The following is a 22,489-nucleotide window of genomic DNA, read 5'->3' as shown; positions in this document are numbered from 1 at the left end:
TATCAGAGTGAAAGGCGGCGCTACGACGTGAACGTTAAAGTTAACCTCAATGATGATGACTTCCATCCGTCCCTTTCTGTGGTTCCTTCCCCAATCCACGCCACATGCATCCACGCCAAAGTGATCTAACATGTTGACGAGAAAAAAAAAATATCTTCCCGAGTTACACAAAGAAATACAGTATATTTCTCTACAACGGGACAGTTAAAAGAAATAGAACAGTTAACAGACTCTTAAGATCGGGTTGCGCAAAGGACAGTGTCAATAATTAATCATGCAGGCAACTCAGCTTCAGTGTACTCATCATGTTTTAAGAACATAACAGCCGATGCTGTTAATATGTAATGGGGGCCGCGGAGATGCTTCCAACCCCCTGAGTTTTCACGGCGAAAACAGAGAAATCAAAGTTTATGACCTGAGGCAACACCGAATCAAATCCCAACCGGCACCGACAGATCCGGGAGCATTTCAAATAGATTACTTGGTGTTGGTGGGTTAATGGCTAATCGATACTGGTTTTAAACAAGTCCCAATGGTCTAATCCACCTAATCGCATACAGTACAAGACAGCTTGGGAGAGAAATGGGGGATTTCAGACAGCAGTAAAGGTGTAAAAGTATCTTTCTCTTTATGTATTCACGTTTATATTCAGTTTGGGCATATGGGACCACTGCTTTTCTTTGAATTTCATTGTATTTAGCAAAAAATAAAAAATAAATAGCCCCTCGACCCAAATCTTGAGACTAAAGTGAACATCATATGAACACATCACATTTAATCATGATACGCTTTGACGTGGCAAACCTACCGTTCACTTGTCCTTTTATGGAAAATGGAATCACAGAGTTGACTTGGAATCAATGCTGACATGTTATCTCAGCCAAATTAGTAAAAAATTGCTTTTAGCAGTAAAATCAATAAACAAAGCAACTTTTTACTATTCAAGCAGTACCCGTACCAGTACCAGTTACGAGCCTGCATTCGCTTCTGGGGTTTTTGGGCATTTGCATGGAAGTGGAGTAGCTCTCTAAATATTAAGAGGTTAACTGTGGCACGCCATTTTCAGAACATCAAATTCTATGCAATTCTGCATTAACATTTATGCCCAAAAGCCATCTATTATTAAATACAATTTGAGAATGATGAGCTGAAAGTGACATTAATGGCAGTAACAAGATTGATATACTCGGATTGAAACTTTAGACACTAGCGAGCGGGCATGTGTACGTACCCGTGCACCAGCATGGCCACGAGCCCGCACTCCCATTCACACATCAACACCAGGGTTTGATCTTTACCTGTATAGTCAGCGCTACAATGTAAAGCAGATAATTCTTACACATTCAAAATGTAACAGTAAATAGAAAGAGGGACATTCTAATAATGACTTTTAAATGATTTAGGAAATGTGATTTATGAGCATAATTGTTTACATAATTCATGAGATGATTATCACATTACGGTGCATAAATTACACTACTTTCATGATAATTCAAAGCCAGCACTGTTGTCTGAGGTTTATTTAATATGCATTATAATCATAAATCAAAGCAAGCAATGCTAATTTTGAGACGTTGTAAGACTAATCACTCTCTGAATTCTATCATCAAATACAAATACATGTTCCCATCTTAACCAGTGCCGCAGAGGCACAAGTGAAATCAATAGGAGAAAATCAATTAGAATGTGTTTGCATGTATGGATTGACACCTTGAATCATCAGTCCTATTGATCCTCTCCACTGTGATCTTCATGAAACCCATTTGTTCCATCCAAAGTTTGCTCATCCAGCCAATACGTTGTTCTTTCTCCTCCCCCACTGGTTTGCATAAACAATGGCAGACGGGCCGTAAAGAAAACATCACAGGACTTTGCCAAACACATACTCAAGTTCTCCAAAATGCATGTTCTGTGGAAGAAATTTAAAACGGCTGAGCACATTTTTTACTTTTTTTTTTTTCTTCAAAGATTTCAGGAGAAAAATTGAACGCTTTGTTGACAAATTGGTATAAACGGCTGCCAGCTGAGGCGTGTAGCATAAAGACACATTGAATGATGAGCCAGTTCTAAGCAGCGGACCGTCCCGCCCTAAAACAAAAAGCCCTGACGAACATCCTTGTGGCTGAACTGATTTCAGTTAATTATAAATTATGCAGTCATTGTGGGCCTACAAAAGAAGACATCCCCACTCTGCAGTCAGATGTAATTACCAAAGTCAGGCGCACTTCACTGTGTGTGATCCATCCGACAGCCAACGCTGACTGATGACCTTGCCCGGTAAAGACTCCTTGAGATCAGGTCGATGAACAACCCCCCCCCCTCTCATTCCTTCTTAACTTCCTCCCTCCAAAGGTCTTAAGTATCTCCATACCTGCTCAGGCACCCATGTGACCCTCAGTGTTCAGGTACAAAGCTATTGACAATTTGGACCATCAAGCCATCATGGCCGGTCTTGCCTATCATTCACAATCAAGGCTTTATCACTTCACGTTGCCGTGTAGGGCAAAGAAATATGACTCCCTGTCAGCGGGTGGCAGGGAGGGTTGGGCCTTGGAGTCATGTAGAAGGGGAGGTGAGGGGCTAATTTGACACAGCTCGCTTGGCTTGCCATAATTGCTCCGTCACTGTCAGTCCTTGAGAGGCCTTCGCGCCGTACAATTTGGACACAATTACCAGCCGTTTACCAGTGGCCGTTATGCCCGTCGCTCCACCAACCCCCCCTGCCCGTTCTCCCGTTTGGCCGGTGGCTAGGATGTGCCATGCCTCATCAAACGCGGATGCGGCCCATTAATGAACACTGTTAGCATTTCTCTTAAACTTCTCCTGCCTCTAATAAACATGCAGTGTTCCATGAAGGAGCATCGCCAGCCTCGTGACATGATATTTATTGTCTGTGCTGGCGGTAGGGAGGACAGAGGTGAGGGGAGGGGAGGTTGGGAGGGAAGAAAGATATATCAGCGATGAGTAGGGGAATGAGGGAGGGGATGTGAACAAAGACACATGAAGAGGAAGGGAAGCAGACTGGAACGTCTCTTTCTTCCATCGCAGCGTTAGTGGCAATGCTGAATATACATATGAACTCACCTCAACGACGTATCGTACTTTTGCAATGAATGCATCACACAGGCATGCAGTGCACTTTGCCAGAGCATAAGAAATCCTTATGCGCAATGTTTAAAGGCTAATCGCGGAATAAAACTTTTGAATATACATTACATTTCCAAGGTTAAAGCAAATATCTGCAGTTCACTGCAGCTGTGTTAACGCAAAAGCTCTAAAACTCAGGCAGAAGACAAACAATGCTCAAAACAAGGAAACAGAGGGCAGCGGCGTGCATATTGTTTAAAAGTAATCCAAAAATTGAAATGAAGAGAATGCAAAAAAAAACGAAAAAGAAAAAAGAAGCAGCAGCTAATTGAAGCAGAGATAAACAGCAGGCAGGACACCTGTGGAGACCTAATGACCACTGTGTCCTCTAAAGAGCCTCTCCTGGCCCCCTCAGACCCCAGGGCGGCCCTGTGTGTTGTCGCGAGGGCTGTCGTTAGGAGGGCAGGAAATATATGGAATGCAATAATGTGTACAAGTCTTTTTGTGCACATGAAACAAAGAAAGAAAAAGGGATGATCAAAAGCGTCGGGACGATTGTGTTGCGTCTCCGCACAATCAACCACACCCCCTCTCCCCCCAACTCTGAGACCTGTGGAAATTAATGAAGCCCAGTGCAACTGCAGTCAAAGGCCGCTCATTAATTGCCGGCTGTCAAAGCGGCCATTATGACACAGCTATATGTTAGAAAGCTGGGGTGCATTGTTCCTGAGACCACCGGTGCTAAACAAGTGATTGAGAAAAATAGGGAATCGCCTGGTCGATTTCTAAGAAAATGCTGTAGCATATTTGATGTCAGGAAAACGTTACCGCCTTTGTAGTGTAGTTCTGGCTCTATTTGCATAGCTTTTAAAATCCGCACAAAAACAGCACAATGCTTTTTCTGCGCGTCTGTCTAATGCAAATGACTTTAACAGTGAACAAATAACAAAGCGGCGCTAAAGTCAGAAAGACTCCCGACACATACACGCGCCAACTTACGGCACAAACAACCCTGGCAGAAGAAAGAAGTGGGAGACTTTTCATGTCTCTGTGCATACGGAGCGGATAGTGTGTGGTTGCTCAGCGAGTAAACTCATTAATTTGCCTTATTATGAAACTCCCTATCAATTCCACCTCCCTGGGAAGTGTTCAGCGGATGCAACAACATAACACATTTAGAGGCTATGTTCTCACTATCACATAATAAACAAACAGAAAATACACCAGGGCCTGATTAAAGGCCTTAACTACACAAGGGGACAGAGAGAAAGAGAGAGAGCGAGAAGACGGTGTTTGTTTCTCTGCTCACAGATTAAATTGTTTCAGCTTGTTTTTGACAGCTATGGACGCGAGCTGGCTATTATTGTGTGTGTGTGTGTGTGTATGGGGGACAGGGGGGGCGGGGGGGTTGTAATAATTAAAGCACACCACTAACCTGAATAAATTAATCCTTTTTGTGTATGTGTGTGTCTGTGTGGGCAAATGTGTGCGAACACTAATGTGCAACTGCACGTCCAGAGAGGCTTTGTTCGCCCTGATTAATTTTTTGTTTCTTGTACTGTTTGTATGCTTGTGCATGCGTGCAAGGAAGTGTGTGTGTGTGTGTGTGTGTGGACATTTGAGTGTATGATAAAAGTGATGCTTGCTGTATTGTGATGTGGGAGCTGTTTGCTTCGGTTTTGCGGCTCACAATTCTTATCTCATGAAAACAAATTAAAAGTTTTAAGCCTTTGGCTTCTCATTTTTACTTTACATTCCAAGAAGTGGGATTCAAGACGAGAGCTGCGCGTTTTCTTAGACAGGCAGAAACTTACTAGCTGATCTCGGGATGCTTGTGTGAAAAAAGTGGTAGCCCAATCATAAAGTCAAAGTATTCAATACACTGCTACAATTGGTAAAATTTGTAAACAATAAGAAAACAGACGTTTTTTTTTTTTTTACCAAAACCAGTGCGTGCACTCTTATACAAGTTCTCCATTCGCTAATCTGTTTAAAAAACACTATTGTTCTCGTGTGAGTGGTGTGATCATTTACCCACCAAACTGTAAACCTTTAGATTTGCATTTCTGCCTTTCAACGCACGCACCACAAACATTAATTCAAAAAATAGATCTGTAGATGTTCAGCTGAATCTTTTGCCCTAGGAAGGCATTTGCTCTGCGGTCCATTAGGAACAAGCTCACCCCTTTAATGCACAGAGGTTGAGTAGCAGTGCATTTAGCCCAGATGTTGACCGTGACAGCTCAATAGTGATAAAGGCATGTACTCATTCATACACGTGCATGTACTGGGCTTTATGCATGTGTATGAACACCCACACCCAAAGCAACTGTATGGAACATTCAGCTGCACGTGCAAACACACACACATATACAATCTCCCCCCAAAAAAGAATGGGTGGGTGGGGGGGCTCTCGTCAGACAGGGTAAATCCCATTATTTGGCCCTCATCCCGGAGAGTGAATTGAGAGTCAAGTAGGATGCATGTGGTAACCACAATGAAATTACAGCTGCTGTGAGGCCGGGCGCTGCTAATGCACCCCCATTGTGTCCTCGAGTGCATCTAAATAAGCGGGGGTAAAAGGCAGCCTGTGCTAGGGCTGCCAGGGTTACATACATGGTGTGTGCGTGCGTTTCTAGAGGTAAATGGAGGCCTGCCTGTGATAGAGGGCTGTATTTAGGCTTGATGATGCCTAACCTGCGGGGACCACCTGATGCGGCTTTGTTGCATGTGGGTTTATGAGTGTAAGTGCAGCCGTTTGTGTGTCTGTGTCTGCAGGCCCAGGATATTTTCTATGTCCCACTTGAAAAGGAAATGATTCACTGTTACCATCTACCTGTGACTCCTGCAAATGCCGCAGTGAAAAACCGACAGTGAAACCAGACAAATGGAGCAAAAGCCCTTTGTGATATTTTAGCTGTAATAAACCTGTATTCCTACGATTTCTAATGACCTACACAAGTACAAAAGTAGGCTGTAGATCACTGGCCTTTGCTCTAAGACAGAGGTAAATTCCTCTGGATTGGAACCAGGCACAGGAACTAAGACAGCAGCTAGGGTGGGACTACAAAAAAAGAGAGAAGGAACAGAAAGAGAGAAAAGAATGAAAACACTAAAACTGTCAGTTGAAGATGCAAAACAGATATCCGGATCGTTCCATTATAAATGAGAGATATTTGAAAGGTGGAGGCTGAATATGAACAGTGAGGAGGAGGACACTCACTTAAACCTCCCCCACTTCCCCCTAACCCAGCAACGCTTAACCCCCTCGCAACCCCAAACTGCCTGCCACCCCCCCCTCAGCGCAAACTCCGGTTCATCAACAAAAGCCTTTGTAAAGTCAACAGTGCTGTTTTTATTCATGTTACATTTATCTTCAGAGCTGTCCATCAGGCGCGGCAGGGACTTGCTGATCTAAAACAGAGCCTTAGACTCATGACAGGAGGATAGAGCCGTAACTCTGGAATGCTAACCTCCGCTGTTATTTGCCCCGCAGAGAGAGAAAGAGAGAGACAGCGCGCCAGGGAAAGGAAGACGGAGAGGAAAAGAGAGCGATACACAGCCTAATGACAGCTACAAACACAGACGCGCCTTTGTTCCAGCACCATAAAACAGCCCGCCCTTCAGTGGGATTGCTTTTTGCTTCCATGGGCCTAATCAAAGTTGTGTTATTTAGACTTCAAACATGGCCTCCAAAGAGAGACAGGGAGCGAGCTAGGTGTGCGTCTCCTGCTAATAGCTGCTAGCATGATTCGGTTAAGCTGCTTATTTCCGACATAAATAATGCATCCAGGCAGATGCGCTTGACTTTAGTTGAATATGAATCGCTCGCGTGATTGACACCGAGGTTTGTTGAGCGCCGAGTTGATTCCACCGTCTCACCTTTGGAAATAGGCCCGTCTCATTTAATATCCCCTATGTTAACATAATTATGACAACCAGCACTGATTCATGTATGTGTCTGTGTAATATCCATGACAAAATTGGGCTACTATTTCTTGAGTGGGGTGGGGAGCAGGCTGAGACAGATTTTAGTAAAGTATCAAAGGCAACTAGATTGTCTGCCTGTTTAACAGCTAAGCCAAATCAAATCAGAAATAAGAGGACTATCTCCAGTTTAATTCTGGATACCTTCACGACACCCTACTTACCCACCCACAAACCCTGCCCCCTCTTGGCCCCCTTTAATACAGTCATTGATTCCAATCAATCAACCCTAATTAAGCAGGCACCTATACACATATATGTCACGTGCTAATAGGGTAATGATATGGGCATTTAGCTGCTACTTTAATCGTATGCTACTTGCAGCTAACACATAATGACACTCTCTAGCCAGCCATGGGAATATTTATAAGAGACCGCTAAGAGCGCGTGGACACAGACACACACACAGATTGGTACTTCACACTGGCTCAGTGTATTAAACCTTATTTACAAGCTAACAGCTATAACCATTACGGATACGGTGGCGGAGAAACCACATTAGGTTCAATGGGCCAAAGGCGTGTAATCCAAAACAATAAAATGTAAATTTCGCTAAAAAAAAAGCACACATGGCTCATCTGCAAACAGATGATCATCTGTATGTGATACAATATGTTTTTCACCCCATTCTGTCTCTTTTAAGACCTTGGCGAATCAAGGAATTAATGTTTCTCATTTCATTTTTAACCCCCTGGCCCCTTTAGTTCTGTGGATAACTACATTTCAGACTCCTTCCCGTGCGTGAACCTCGGCCCTCCCCATCCTGAACGCAGCGGATCTGCTGACACGCGAGGGTAAAAGTAGCTGAAGACACCATGCATAAATGAATATCCATGACCTGCTAATACATTTCGCATTTTTTTAATGTATTTTATACCCTCATACGTTTTATAGACATTAAACCACCTTTCCTATGCAATTTGCAAAATAAAACATGCAGTTTTTTAGTGGAGGCCTAAACACAAACTATAGCAGCAAATTAAAAGTCCACCCACTTTGCATTCTTTCATACATCCTTTATCGACTACAAACATATTTCTTTTTCCATTTTCTTTCATCTCATTTCATTTTTGAAAGGCAGCGCAGACAGTCAAATGTCACCAGCTGTATTCAAACTCATGACGTCACAAGGACGAGAGCGCTATGCTCATTTTTACTGCTAAGCCAGAAGAAACCCTCAGGCCGCTGTACTTTCTTTCCATGACGGTACTGTGGAGAGCTTCAGGAGGGAAGGGAGCCTGAATCTGTTCCTGCAGGAAGCACTTCACTGACATGGCTGAGTTGTTATGACTGACGGGGGGGGCCGGGTGTGGAAGACGGTCTGAACAAGAGTTCAGATTTACTTAAACTGGGATTCAAAGTTTGATGACATACAGTGATCTGTATCTACATTCTTTTCACAACTAAAATATGAACTTCCATTTGTTCTTTCAGGACGAGCTATCTTCATTTCATCCTCTTTTTTTTCACAAAAAGGGACCGTGTCATTTAGTTCTATCTCCCCATCTTGTTTATGTTGTTATTTGTGGCGGGTTTTGTCGAGGCAATAAACCTAAAAACTCACCTTCGCATCAGGCGTGCGGGAGCGCCGAGTCCGGGTGCCATTCTTCCTCTGCTTATTCTGAAAAGGACAAGTCAAGGTGAAGGAGGAACAAATGCGAATCGCCCTTCGACGAGCAACATCATAATCAACGCAGACGTGTGGAAAAGTTTTCCCCACTTCACAAACACACTAAAACTAAATCACAGGCTCTGCCCTTGCAGGCCCTCACGTGGGTCTTTGTTGCTGCCTCCGCATCTCCTGTGCCGCTGGGTTGTGTGATATGCAGAAAGAAGCCAAGGTAAGCTCGGTGGTGTTTGTGAGGGAGTTCTCCCGGCTACTCCCGAGTGATCATTATTTGATCTCGTTGGCTTTATTTATTCATCTTGAGGGAGACGGTTGTGACTTGTGGATAAATGCCATATGAAAGGTATTGTGCGCCCAGGATGCATCCTTACTTTTATCCCGGCTCCCAAAACAGATCAATTAGTAAAACTAAACAGTAAATTATTAATCACATTGCTTTGTGTCCCCGTTCCATCACTGGAAGAAAACAGTTCATTAGAGAGACGGAGAGCGGCAGAGGGGGGGGGGAGAACGTGGAGTGATTGAGAGGGGCTTTAAACCAAGCTGATGCTGTGTGAACATTTGAAGAAAAAAGAGAGGGAGAATTATAAAGCATGTCCATCATTCCAGGTAACTTCCAAACCACCCCCTCCCTCCCCCCTCCCGTCCCTCCTAAAATGACGTGCACTCATAAAATGGGGTCAAGCAGTGAAGGAGTTCAATGTCACAGCCATCACATACCTTGCCCGTTGGGGTGCGTGTGATTAAAATAACACACAGGGATGTTTCATGTCATGGTGAGCAATCAGACCGTATTTGCAAAAAAAAAAAATTCAGATCAGTTGAATTTTAATGAGGTGTACACTCGAGGGGGATACCGCCTCCAGAGCGCTGGGGATGCAAGGTGGAAGCAAGCCGGTCCCCTTATTTGCCAGAAGACAGAAAGGTACATAAACTTTTTTTCCTCCTCTCTCTCTCTCTCTACCCTCAGATAAAAAAAAGAGACAGATCCAAATGCAGAGGTCCGCTCAGTGTTCAGATTGCTCTGCTGTTCTGAGTTGGGCAATTTGAATAAATTATTCCAAATGAGAAAAAAAATCGCTCAGTGGGGTTCATTTTGTTAGAAATTATATTTTTGCAGGAAAGGTTAATTTTAAAGGCAGCTTGAATGACTGAGATCTGGGGGGCTGCAGAGGGAATGAAGGTAAGCGAGGGGAGAGAGAGAGAAATACATTTTGTGTGTCTGTGAGAGGGGGGGGGGGGGGGGGTCACTGTGCTGCACAAAGAGCATTGGGCGTCAAGGAGGAGAAGGGGCGAGGGTGGAGTGGAGGGAGGGAGGGAGGCAGTTATTAAAAGCGATTGCATTGCCTCCCGGATGTCTCAGGAGAGCGGAATCAGTGGAGATGTTAAACCTTGCTTGACACCCCAGTTGGATAATTGTGGGTGTGGGAGCTAATCAGCGGAAGATGTCTCCTCAATTTAAATCTTGTCAGTTAGCGAAGATTAGGCCCTCCTGTCCCGGCCACCATTAGCTTTGTTGCATGTCAATGCGCCGGTGAGGGTGTCCGCCTGGTCCGGCTCAAAGGGTGAAAAGGAGAGCGCGACGGAAACCACAGGTTTATTCCAGTTTAAACCGGTGTGGCATTTCCAATGAGGGGGGGGGAAAAGGGAATTTATGCAGTCTTTTTGAAAATGCATTTGTTACTACTGACCTAACAGGGGCACCCTGTGGAATAAGATATATATATGTGGGGATGTGTTCCAGATTTTTGGTCCGAGAAAAACATGGGTAGGGTAGATGAATATGATGTCGTGCACCTCGGCCAGGGAGGCAGATTAGAGTGTATTTGCTGAGAATATATCAAATTAAGAGGAATTAGAATTTTCTGTTATGCATAGACCAACCAAAGTCATGAAATGCAAAAACCACACAGTGTCCCTGAACACATGCTGTAAACTCTGTTAAACTGGTATGTTATGGGATGAATTTATGCTGGAGCAAATCATAGGATCCTGATGCTATGGCTATTAAATGACTCATAACCTGTGACAGTCTGATCTCATTAACAAAAATATGGGGTATGCTTTCATCCCTGGTAAAAAGGAATGATGGGTGGAGGTGGTTAATTCTTTTACAGCTCGAGTCTGACTAACTTTGCATTCCCCCCACTCATGGTAAATATTTGCAACAGATTTTTCCTGCAGGACAATGGCTCCTTTCACTAAAGCGGGTCCCGCTACGTCGGAGCGAACGCAAGGTCAGGGCAAATAAACAAGGCGGCCGTGCCAAGCTGAGCGGCTCCACTGATTCCTGGGCCGGGCCCGCTGCATACCGGGGCCCTCTGCTCTCTCCTCCTCGCCAGTCTGAGTGCTGACAGATGTTTCAAGCTCAGCTAAAAAGGCAACTCTGAGGGGAAGAAAACAAGGGGAGCTTTGCTTTCTTTCCCCCTCGCTTGTTTTTTCTATTTCCACATCTTTTTTTCCTTCTCAACCCACCTCAATCCGGCTGGGCCCGGGGTTCCTGACACAGCCCGCGACACCTCCAGTCACCTGCAACACGAGTCGCGAAAAAAAAAAAAAAAAGAGAATCGACGTGAACGTCCTCTGAATAGCACCAGTGTGATCCACCGTGAGCATGTGTGTGACCTGTGAACCAGGTTATTATCATCAGCTGCGGAGGCCTGCCGCCTGACAAGAGGAGCGTGTGTTCAAATGCGTCCGAGCAAGAGTGAAGAAACGGCGCCGTAATAAGCCGGGGGGTCGTCCACGGAAAACGCGCACACAAGTCAGACATCCTGATGTTTCAATAGCCCCCAAACCACTTCTGCTCAGTCGAAGCGGCTAATGCTCCTCTCAAAGAGAGGGAGCCACCGCCGGCTACCGCGAGGTGTAACGAGCTCAAGGCCCCGTTTTCAGGCCCGAGGCGGCAGGCGGTAAACAGTTGTTGCCGGCTTTTTTTTTTTTTTTTTCCTCTTTTTTTCGCCCAGACAAAGCCTCGCAGTGTGAAGAACAACAGCCACAGCTGGGCTGAGCAGAGTGAGACATCGATCCGCGAAAAGCACGCTCCTTTGCACCCCTCCGAGCGCTCGACTGGCAGTCGGGAGGAGCAGGGAGCAGCGGCGCATGCCAGAGCCGGGCAGTGCACTGCAGAAAGAAAAAAATATATATCACACCTAACCAGACGTTTAATCCGGTGGCGAGCCTGAAAATCTTTTATTTCTGGAAAAAAAAAAAAAAAAGTGGATAAAATCAAAATATCAGCAGTCAAACAACACAAGGGTTTTGAAAAGCATGAAAATGAAATTATCTTTTTGAAGAGACACAAACTGAATGAAAACCACACACATGGGTATATGTATATATACATATATATATATATATATGTATATATCCCCATGTGTGTGTATGTGTGTATACTGGTCATCTTTTGTACACAGCAAAACAAACGCATGTATTTTTTTAAATTAATTTATGCGTTGAGTAGTCACATTGGCCGCGAAGCATCGAAGAGGGCAGACAGGAGACTGGCGTTTAATCTAATCTACGTTCTAATAGTTGGGGAGACATTAATTTTTGATAAGGCCGGCAATTGATTGGTTAATAAGATAATGTAATTGAGAAATGAAAATCATCAGAGTTGAGTGTGTGTCGGCTCCAGTCAGAGCCGCACGGGGAGGTTATGGGGGGGGTGTATATCTATGTGTGTGCGTGGGAAGGGGGTCTTAGGGGATTGCCCCTACATAGGCTTCCATCATTACTGCCACACTATAAAAGCAGAGTGGTGATTAAAAGGACTTGATTGATTTGACTCTCATTGGGATAAGCTGTCCTCGTTCCGTCACTGGGCTCCGCCTGCAAGGAACAGGAAGTGCGTGCGCATGTGTGCGTGTATAGAAATGTATTCAATGAATGTTTAAATTAAATAAATCAAATCAAACAATTAGGTAAATGCATAAATTTGACCGCATATTTATCTTGTAAATTCCTGTGGAGAAAAAAAAATGTGAATGTAAAAACCTGTAATTCTTTGTTTAATTTAAATTCTAAATATATATGCTTTCGCGTGAAGGCGTGTGTATTTAACACATAAATGTACACGAGTGTGCGTCCCGGACTCGCAGCCCAGCTGCAGGAGTTGGAGGCGGCGTGTGCATGCACGTGTAAGACTGTGTATCCATGTCGTCAAGAGGTGGCCCCACTCCCCCAGTTTTCACTCGCCTTTTGTCTGCACTCTGTACTGTACTCTGCTGCTCAAACACACACACACACACACACACACGGCTCCAACCCTCCCTGAGAGACGGAGACAGACCCTGCCGACTGACACAAAAGCTATTGATTTTACTATCTGCTGCAATGAATGATCTTCCTCAGCCAATTTCTGAATTTAGAAATGAGTTCAATACTAATAATGATAGTGGAAGGATTCCTGAAAACGTTCGAGTTGAGAAAGGGGGAAATGAGAGGAGGAAAAAGAGGAAGCGAGGGCTAGGGGAAGATTTGTGTGTGTTTGACTTTGGAAAAAGAGATGATATGATTTCTTGCCATGGGTGAGATTAAATAAAGATTACACCAATGGTTTTAAGAGTCTAAATTACTACATTCTTCGCTCAAATACAATTGCTCTTATTTCCTCGATGGGTTGATAACGGAATAAGCGAATGGTACGATTTCTCTTTTTTTTAATATACTTTTAACAACTTTCAACTTTTATATGAACAGTTTTTATCCACCTATTTTCACGCACCGCTCTTGTTCTTTTTACGATTCAATTTTCAATATACAGCATTCCCGGCGAGCCTGCTCCTAAATCCATTCACCTATTTCATGCGCCATTAAGACGCAACTTTCTATTCTGCATCAGACAAATCTCACATAAAATAAAAATAAAAAACAGGCACTTAAATGTTTAACATGGCCTCTGTTTGGATGAGGGAAACCATTTATGTCACATTGCACAACAGACATGTTGAGGTGCCGGACGGCAGAGCTCACCTCGCTGGAACGTTTCCTTCTAATATTTCATTTCTGGGTGCACATAATTTTCCTGCTTATTCAGAAACCGGCCGTAAAAACAGGTGAAACCGCCACGTTAAACCGTCCATGTAAAGAGTGTGTTTGTCCGTGTGTGTGTGTGTGTGTGTTACAGAAATACCAGTTTGTGCGCAGGTACCTGCAATCATTACGGTAAATATAAGTAAATAAATACAACCAATGCGTTTGCATACGTGGGCATCAGATCATCAGGGGTCCTCCAGCAGCTCGCTGGGCCCACGTGTGTTAATCAGAAGCCCCGCTCCCCGTTGAGGCGTTAATTCAACCCCCCCGTTACCGAGAGGTGTAGATTAATAGATAAGGGAAGTCTACGCCGAGGGTCAGCGCGATACGGCCCCGACCGTGTTCGCCCGCTTGTCAGACACCTGCCCCGGATTAAGCCCGCCGGCTTCTCTCGCCGTTGCGCGCAGGTGAGAGGTCAACCATTTACCCAGTTCATTGGATCTCGTGGTGGGGAGGATCTGCATAAAGGCTGCGGCATCTGTATGCTGCGCGGGGTTCCGTCTGCACCGGGGGGCGGCGGGGGAGGGGGAGGGTGGGGCGGCCGGCAGGGCAGCGGTGGTGGGGGTCCTGCACCGTGAGGTGGAGGAGCGGACGGGCAATGCGGGATCTGCCGCTGAGGATTACTGGAAATACACTTTGAGACTCGGGAAGAGATGAAGAGCGGCTTCACTGCAAGAAACGTGCTGGATTCTTTTTCCCGCCCTTTTTTTTTTTTCTTCCTCCATTTAACCGGTTCCTTTTTTTAGATGTGATTTCAGCTGTACAGCAGTATGAACCTTAGTACGGAGAGTGTTTTCTTCTTTTCGGGCATTTTCTTGGAGTAACGACAAGGAGATCCTCTGCAAACGAGAAAAAAAAAATAGAAAGGGGGGGGGGGAACGGGATAAAGCGGGTTGGGGGAAGGAGAAAAACGCATGAAACATGAAACTCTGCAAATTTGACTTATAACAAGCAAAATTACACCCTGCTGTCATTTAAATTATAGCTGCCCTCTATAAAGGTGTCTTTTAGGTGCATTAATTGAATTCGGCACTATTTCCCAATAATAATCTGTAAAGTTCAGCCGTCCATCCTTCATGAGATCCCTGCCGCGTACCAGAGGAGTATCTATTTCAGTGGCTTAATTTATTTTCATGATTCGCCGATAATGACGACCATGCAGGCTGTACATCAGAATTAACCTTCATTTCACTGAGGTATATTACGATGACAGTCCCCGACGCATTTCACCTACACAAAGGGCATTCTCTCCCCCTCGCACTCTCCCTTTCTTACCCTCTCTTTCTCCCCCCCTGCCTCCTGCGTCGCTGCCGTATAATCATCCTCGGCAGACCTCGATTGCTTGATAGCCGATTAATTTTCATAGGAAATCAAGTGACCGGCTCTTTCTTTCCATTGCTCTCTCTTTATTTCTCCATCTTACAGCCTCCCCCACTCCAAACAGATACACGCTTCGCTCCAACAATGTTGAACTGGTACTTTTTCTGTCAATTAGGTGTTTTATTTAATCTCATCTAACTTTTTGCTCTAATAAATTGCAACCCCCCCTCCCCTCCTCCCCCTCTTTTGATATCTCCAGCGTGGTTAATTTATTTTGGACGATGCCGACGTAACAAAAGTCCTGCAAATTAATCAGGGGACATCAAGCGAAAGAGGGTCCTTCGCTCGCTCTCCGTCTCTAATTTCTATGCAAACCATTAAGTGTCAGATATAGATTCCGCCATTTGCTATGGTCTCAGTCAAAAGATTTCATTAGGGAGCTGACGTCACGTTCCGAAGGCAGCGCCGGATCATTTCTGTCCTATTTTCTCCCTCATGAGCTCTTTGTTCTTCGCCCCTCTGTAGGATCCTGCCACTAAAAAGGCCCCTATGCAAATGACAATAATAGATTTTGCTAAGCGCCGCCGCAACAGCATGATAGCCTATTTAGAGAGAACCCAAAGAAACATTCAATTTGTGGCATTAACCACGGCACATGCAAAGGTTGCCAAAAAAGTGATTAAGAAATTACAGATTGGTCCTCTCTGCTTGAAGTTCTCTTTCTCCTATTCCCCCCCCCCCCTCCCTCTCTCAATGACATGGCATCTGTAATGAGGAGGGCTGGTAATTAGAATATTCTGGAGAGGTGAACCCTGCTGGAGCTGGCAGCCGGAAGACTGATCTCTCTCTCTCCCTCAGTCTTTTCTCGATTATTTCTTTCCTATGTCATAAGGACGTGGACGCAGAACAGACAGAAAAACAGCTGTCTGATGACCAGATTCTTGTGTGGATGCCTCTCACTCTTCTGTGTGTGTGTGTGTGTGTGCGTGTGCGTACTTGTCTCACAGAGGAGCTGTTCGGAGCCTCTCTGCCAGCAAATAAATATAATCAATCTCCCATTTACATACAAATAGGCTTCTCCCCTTCATCCTAATAATCTTCCCAGCATCCTCAGAGAGGGGAAAATAATATTCACTCCACATGGCAATTTCGTATTTATCATTAGATGGCTTTATTGATTGTTTTTTTTCTCTTTTCCCTGGGATAAAAATGTCTCCACTTTATTTTATTAGAGGATATTGAAGGCATGTAAGGCCGACATGGCACATACGCTTCATTATTTCCTGCCCAGGGATGATTATGGTTATTGACACTGTCACGTCGCCCCCCGCCCCCCTCGTCATCAGTTATCAGTGCTTACCGCAGAGGTCCAGGAACCCGCAATACGGTGGAGAGACGGGGAGGGAGGGAGGAAGGGGGTGGGGGGGGCACAGGCGTTCAGAACATCATCATGGACATTTAATGGGTGTAAACTGCAGGGCCGCTTGCACGCGTGCGTGCGGCTTCGTGTCGCTAATGTGGTTCATTCCACTTTGTGTCATGTCGATGACGGGGAGGGGGGGGGGGGGGGGAAGGGAGGGGGGGGTGACCGGCGGGGCCTTGACTGAGTGTCAATCCCACTTTGGACAAACAGCCCTTCTGTCGCCAGCGCCGGAGGCATCCGACACGCCCATCATACATCCAGAGAGAAGGAAAGGAGAACGAGTGGGAGACTTGAGAAAGTTATGAAACGCAAATTACTTATTAGGAGATAGGAAGAGACATAATAAGGACTGTATTTCTCAAAGGGGCACTTTCTAGTTTGTCTCCCCCCGCTGTTGGGTACGATGTCTCACCGTGATTGACAGCCAAACAAATGTTTGTGAAAGTAAGGTGAGAAATGGCAAAGAATCCTCTGGGTGTCTGCATGCAAATGAGGGGCAGAATCTCACTCTCATTGCAATCAATAATGCATTCTTTGCCATCTGTGGCATCGTGACATCAGCCCAATATACTTTATGATGAAACAACTGCTGTTAACATGCTGTGTAATGAGCGGATTAGCTGCCGCGGCTATTCTTGGGGACTGCTATCAATAACAACATCTGTTAGCCGAGTTGATCTTGTGAACACAACTTGTCACATAATTAACTTGTCTCTCGTTAGCGTGATTACTTTTCCCAAATAGGCCTCTTACACTTGGCTGGATGGCGTAATCTCTTATTTATTGTATGGCTCCAGTCACAGTTTCCCCCCGATCTCCACTCGGCCATGTTAATTAGGTCCTAATGACCATTATTGACTCATTAACAGACATTTGGGGATCGTTTGGACGCCACGATGACCTCAAACAACTCAAATGCCATTCTATCCATGATGACTGTAACCTATTCAAAATGAGCTTCTTCCAGGTTCAGACACCTTTCTGAGTAATTACCCAGAATGCCTCTAGATTAAAACCACCCACTCGGCACTGCGATGTCAGTGTTTTCCCTTCGCATGTCGTCAAAATTGAGGTTTTTTCCTCGGCGAAGAGGGCTCGGCTGAATGAAAATCCTGCCTTTTGCTTGGGAGCACGAGACAGTCCGTTCAGGCCCGAAGCGCGAGTGGACAAACAATTAAAACATTTTCGGCACACGCCAAAACGATCCTTTCAAGTCCTTCGCGCCACTCTAAGAACCGGCTCAGCTTCAAAACTGATTGTGTAATCACGGAGATGAAAAGCGGTTTGATCAGGATCCAAGTTGCGGCGGCGCGCGGGCCGACTAAAACAAAGAGACGGCGGGGAAACGCTGAGTGAAGGTAAAGTAAAAGATCATCAACGGGTGCTGACAAAGTGCTGCAATTAAGATGAATTGCGATCTGACAAAATGTTTGTCTGAGGTGTAAACACACAAGTCAACAGTACTGAAGGTTGCAGCGGGGGAAGCAACGGAACGCGGATCAAAGCGCTTAACAGCTTGTCAAAATCAAACGAGATCATTAAAAATGGAGAATTTACGTGGGAGATTAGGACTGGAAGGGGAATTGGACTTTTGTTTTGATTAAGGGAGAAAAAATAAAGAGGCCGGTTCTTTGCAAAAATGTTTTGCATACTTCGCGCTTGAGGCCATTTCTAGATAGTGAAAGGATGCTACTGATGAAACACTTTTAAAATCAACGAAAACAGACAATGAAGGCACAATACAAGCATCTTCACATCTGTGTGTGTGTATGTGTGTGTGTGTGTGTGTAATCTGCCTTGGAGCATGTATGGGTGTTGGTAGATGGTTCACCTGCTCATCATCTTGCAATACCCCCCACCTGGCAGAGATTTAGGATCCATGATGGGACAGCACGCTGCAAAATGTTCTTTGAAGTCCTTATTTCAGCAAAATCATACACACACACACACACACACACAATATGTACAAAAAAGGAAAACTTTATATCTAATTAAAATGATAACTGCATTCTCATTTTTCAAACTCTCATATCCTGAAGGCCAATTGGGATGAGTGCTTTTTACCCCTCCCACAGAGCTCCCCTCTCTCTCCCTCACTGTCTCCCTCTCCGTCTTTCCCTCACTCCACTGTGGCTCAGTGAACTGCTCCTACAGCAATATCCCATCATTACCATCTCCCCAGCTGAGCTTCAGCCAGCCATTATCATGCAGCATTATTAATCTTCTTGTCTTATCAACTTGCAAATCACAAACCATTGAGCCTTATGGCGCGGTTTGGGGTGTGCAGTTATTCATTTTGTAGGTCTACCTAGCCTCCAAGTCTTTGTAATCACCTGACGATTGTCACTCTCTCACTGTTGCCCTTCCCTTCTCCTGGCCTCAGTGTTCTGTAGCGCTGGAGACGATCCAAGAGTTTTACACCGTCTTTTCTCCCCTCTCTCTCTCTCTCTCTCTCCCTCTAGCAGCTACTCTGTCCTCTTTTGTCTATTCACCGAGACGTCCATCCCGTCTGTTTGTGCCTCGGGTGTACATACAAACACACACACACGCACACAAAGTGACTGATATGTATTTGTAACAGTTGCAATCAAATGTTTTCTTGTTTTTCAACTTTTCTGGGGCGACTTCCTGATGACTATTAACAAACTATTTTATGGTGCTTCAGTCTACAGAGGCTTATCCTCTGGGTTTGTCTTCTTTCTGTGAACAGAAAGTTCAGTTCAGTTGAAATTAAAAAAATTGAGAACGGCCAGAAGTGACCCCCAGGTAGTCTATTAACATTAGCATTAAACCTACTCAAGGTTGAATTTACAAATGCAATTCATAGATTGTAGTTTATATACGAATGAACAATTTACAACAAACTCATTTATCAATAACATGTAATATCATTGACTTTGGGAGTTATGTTTAAACACTTTGCAGTACATATTACTCAATTTGTAATGCAGAATGTGTTCCTACATGAAATTATATTTCAGTATTGCTACTTTTACTTGAATAAAGATCTCAATACTTTCTCTTTCACAGACCCTCTTTTGTTACAATCCCTACCGGTAATTAAACAAAAAATGCACATCTTTGTCTATGCTTTACCTGTCTCTACTTATACCATTCTAAAAAAATGAACAAATAAATCATTTGCATTCAATACACTTTGGGTGGAAAGGAGACGTAGTAGGATACACGTTATTAATGGTGAGCATTAACATGCGTCTGCCCGGAGCTGACCTCTCTTCCTGACACATTCGTCCACAACGTTTCTCTCATCTCTCCCTCTCTCGCTCTCCCTGCTGATATTAGTATTCGAGGGAGGAACGGAGCTGAGTAGGGAGGCAAAGAGAGGGAAAGTTTCTTTAAAGACACACCATTGACCCCTGATTCTTGCTCTCACTCGAGTTTGCTTTTCTTCAGGGCTAAAATATTCACACTGAAAAAAAAAAAAAATGCCATGGCCCTGCTACTTGAGGAGGAATGTGTATAAGACCATTGCGAGGAATGTGTGTTCCTGTGAGTGTGTGTATCTGGATTTGCATTTCCTTTGAAAACTTTGCATGGTAAATCACCTTTTCTTCCCCCCCACAGCTCATTAAGCGCCATACAACAGGTACTGAGCATGAAATATTTAGCAGAAGACAAAGTGTTTCATGTGCTCCTATGGACCCGGCTATTACCCAGGCCTTTCGCGTAACATCCGCCAAAAACAGCCCACCCTTTGATCTTCATTAATATCGTTTGGTTAAATATTTCAAACATGCTTTCGTATATTTGATTAACATCATTCAGAATTATTCAGTAAAACAGAGTTTAGCAACGAACGTTCAACTGCTAATGATGAAATTACGATTACCCCCTCGTCACTATCAATCCAACGCCATTCAGCAAAGAGGGGTAATATTTCATTTGATCAGTAATATATGGCAATGCATACTGGACAGTTCATAAAACTTTGTGGATCAACTTCCCTCCTGCATTCCAATATGTGCTTATAAGCCCTGGGTATTAATATTCGCATTGGGTGTATTTTGGAGCACATCTCGGAGCACTGCGTGCTCGACATTGTAATTTCCAAGCTTATCTAATCAATTCTGCAAGCTCCATCGGCCTCATATCAGGCTTCGTGAAATAAATCAGCTCAGTAGCACCTTCAGAACACTTATAAATAATGAAAAACAGCTTTTAAAAAGAAAGAAGCGCTTAAGGAAAAAAAGTGTTGATTAGAAAAGTGCCTTTTATCCGTGCCTTCGAATCTTTCACATTCTGAAGATGCGGAGGACTCCGGGCAAACGGCGACGAATAAAGTACCCCTATCTGACCAGAAAAAAAAGAAGAAAAAAAAAGAATTAATTTTTTAGATAAAAAGTGCTGACAGCACAGAATGAGCCAGGTGGTACTTGGATGCGAGCGCTGAAGATGAGATGAGGGCCCTTAACATCACTTTCATCTCGCGTGCGCGAGTTGTCCTTGAAAACTTCTCTGAACTCTGCGCTGTCTGGAGATCGCCGAGTTGCTCGTCTTGGCATTTCATTTCGGGAGTCCAACTCTTAACTTGTCAAAACCAGAGTTTGACCCAGATGTTGAGGGTCAGTAGATCCGGCAGACGAGTACCTGTAGTCACCCTTTACAAGCGGAAGACGCCTGGGTGGCAGAGATTGTGGGGGAGGGAGAGAAAGTTGGGAAAACCTGGGATGAGGTGAAATGGAAATTAAAAAAAAGGAAACTTTAACAGGGTTAACAGCATGTGTCCTATTTTGTCATGCCGTGGCTATGCAGGGGTAGGCGGAAGATGGGCAGGGGGCGCGAAAATACTGAGATTTTATGCCCGTCTATAAATTAGGAGCCGTGGGTTGATGAACAGTGAAGGAGAGTCGCGTCTGAGACAGAGAGATAGAGTCTGCGCTACTATAGCAGCCAGATGAAACATCTACACACACACACACACACACACACACACACACACACAGAATGATACACTGAGGTCTTGATGACAGTTATCCTGTGAGGGCTGTTATAGAAAAGACTGCTGGGCAACACACACACACCGCTGGCAGGCACTGAGGCCCTGGTGCATCTCCTCCGGTGAGGATTTGCATTCTGCTCCTGGCAGGTCGACCGACAAATTGCCCAGGCAGCCGCGGGAGACGGAGGCTCTGGCTGAGGGGAGGGACGCACCTCGGAAAAGCGCCTCATCCGCCTGCCGCTCTCGGTGGAACCGCTCCCCGCATCGCACCTCACGTCCACGGGGCGGGACTGATAGGGGCGGACAGGCAGGGACTGTCTTTTTGGAGACCGGTAAAGGCCCTATACCGCGCCCGTGGCCAGACCGCCCCTCCCCGGGGGGAATGGAGGGGCTCGGAGGCCAGTGTCGCACCCCCCCCCCCCCCACCCCACCCACATCCCCCCTCCAAGCTCGCCTTAGGCCAGCAGCCCCGGGGCTATCGTTCACAAATCAGCCCCCCGTTTTCCCAATCAAAGATGCCGACTGGGGGAAACTGGCCCAAAGTGCTGCTTAGTGCTTTGAATAATTCAGCACCAGAAATGTGGTCACAGGATCGGACCATCCACAGAAATTAGAGGAGAAAAAGATACCGGGAGACCAGCGCAACCCTTGTCCTGACCACACTGATTTCAGAAACACTCCATTCAAAAGTAAATTTCAATCTTTAATCAACTGATCAAATGAACGGCAGAGAAACGGGTCGGGAGGGATGAGCAAATAGGACAAATTTCCAGCACACTGTAACGCATGAGGATCAAAGGGATTTTTTGTTCTGATCCCTATATTTTTACATGATTAATGATTGAGGGCAGTTTTGCAGCCCTATTAACAAGCTCAAGTTAAATAAGGCTGATGTAAAAAGACTAGTACTGAAACTGCTGGTAATAGACTAAACTCTGTTCTAAGATTCCTGCCGAACTGCATTTAGCAGCTACTCTCCATCAAAGGGTGAACTTGAGAAAAGACGTGCTCTGCCCACAAAACACGACGTTAGGGCCAAAATTAGGGC

General features: G+C 44.9%; 1 protein-coding gene across 1 annotated transcript in view; it reads right to left on the bottom strand.

Moving 5' to 3' along the window:
* Window positions 1-8,619: 8,619 nt before the first annotated feature.
* mdfic (MyoD family inhibitor domain containing) overlaps window positions 8,620-22,489 on the bottom strand; it is a 105,844-nt gene continuing 91,974 nt past the window's right edge. Inside the window, exon 6 of the mRNA XM_078101797.1 lies at window positions 8,620-8,695. Coding sequence (XP_077957923.1) covers window positions 8,635-8,695 — 61 coding nt within the window. The 3' untranslated portion in view covers window positions 8,620-8,634. The remainder of the gene's footprint in view (window positions 8,696-22,489) is intronic.

This window comes from Gasterosteus aculeatus, chromosome 4, assembly GCF_964276395.1.
Source record: "Gasterosteus aculeatus chromosome 4, fGasAcu3.hap1.1, whole genome shotgun sequence".
NCBI lineage: Eukaryota > Metazoa > Chordata > Actinopteri > Perciformes > Gasterosteidae > Gasterosteus > Gasterosteus aculeatus.
The sequence above is the reverse complement of the archived record's forward strand: the minus strand, read 5'-3'. Positions and strand labels throughout refer to the sequence as shown.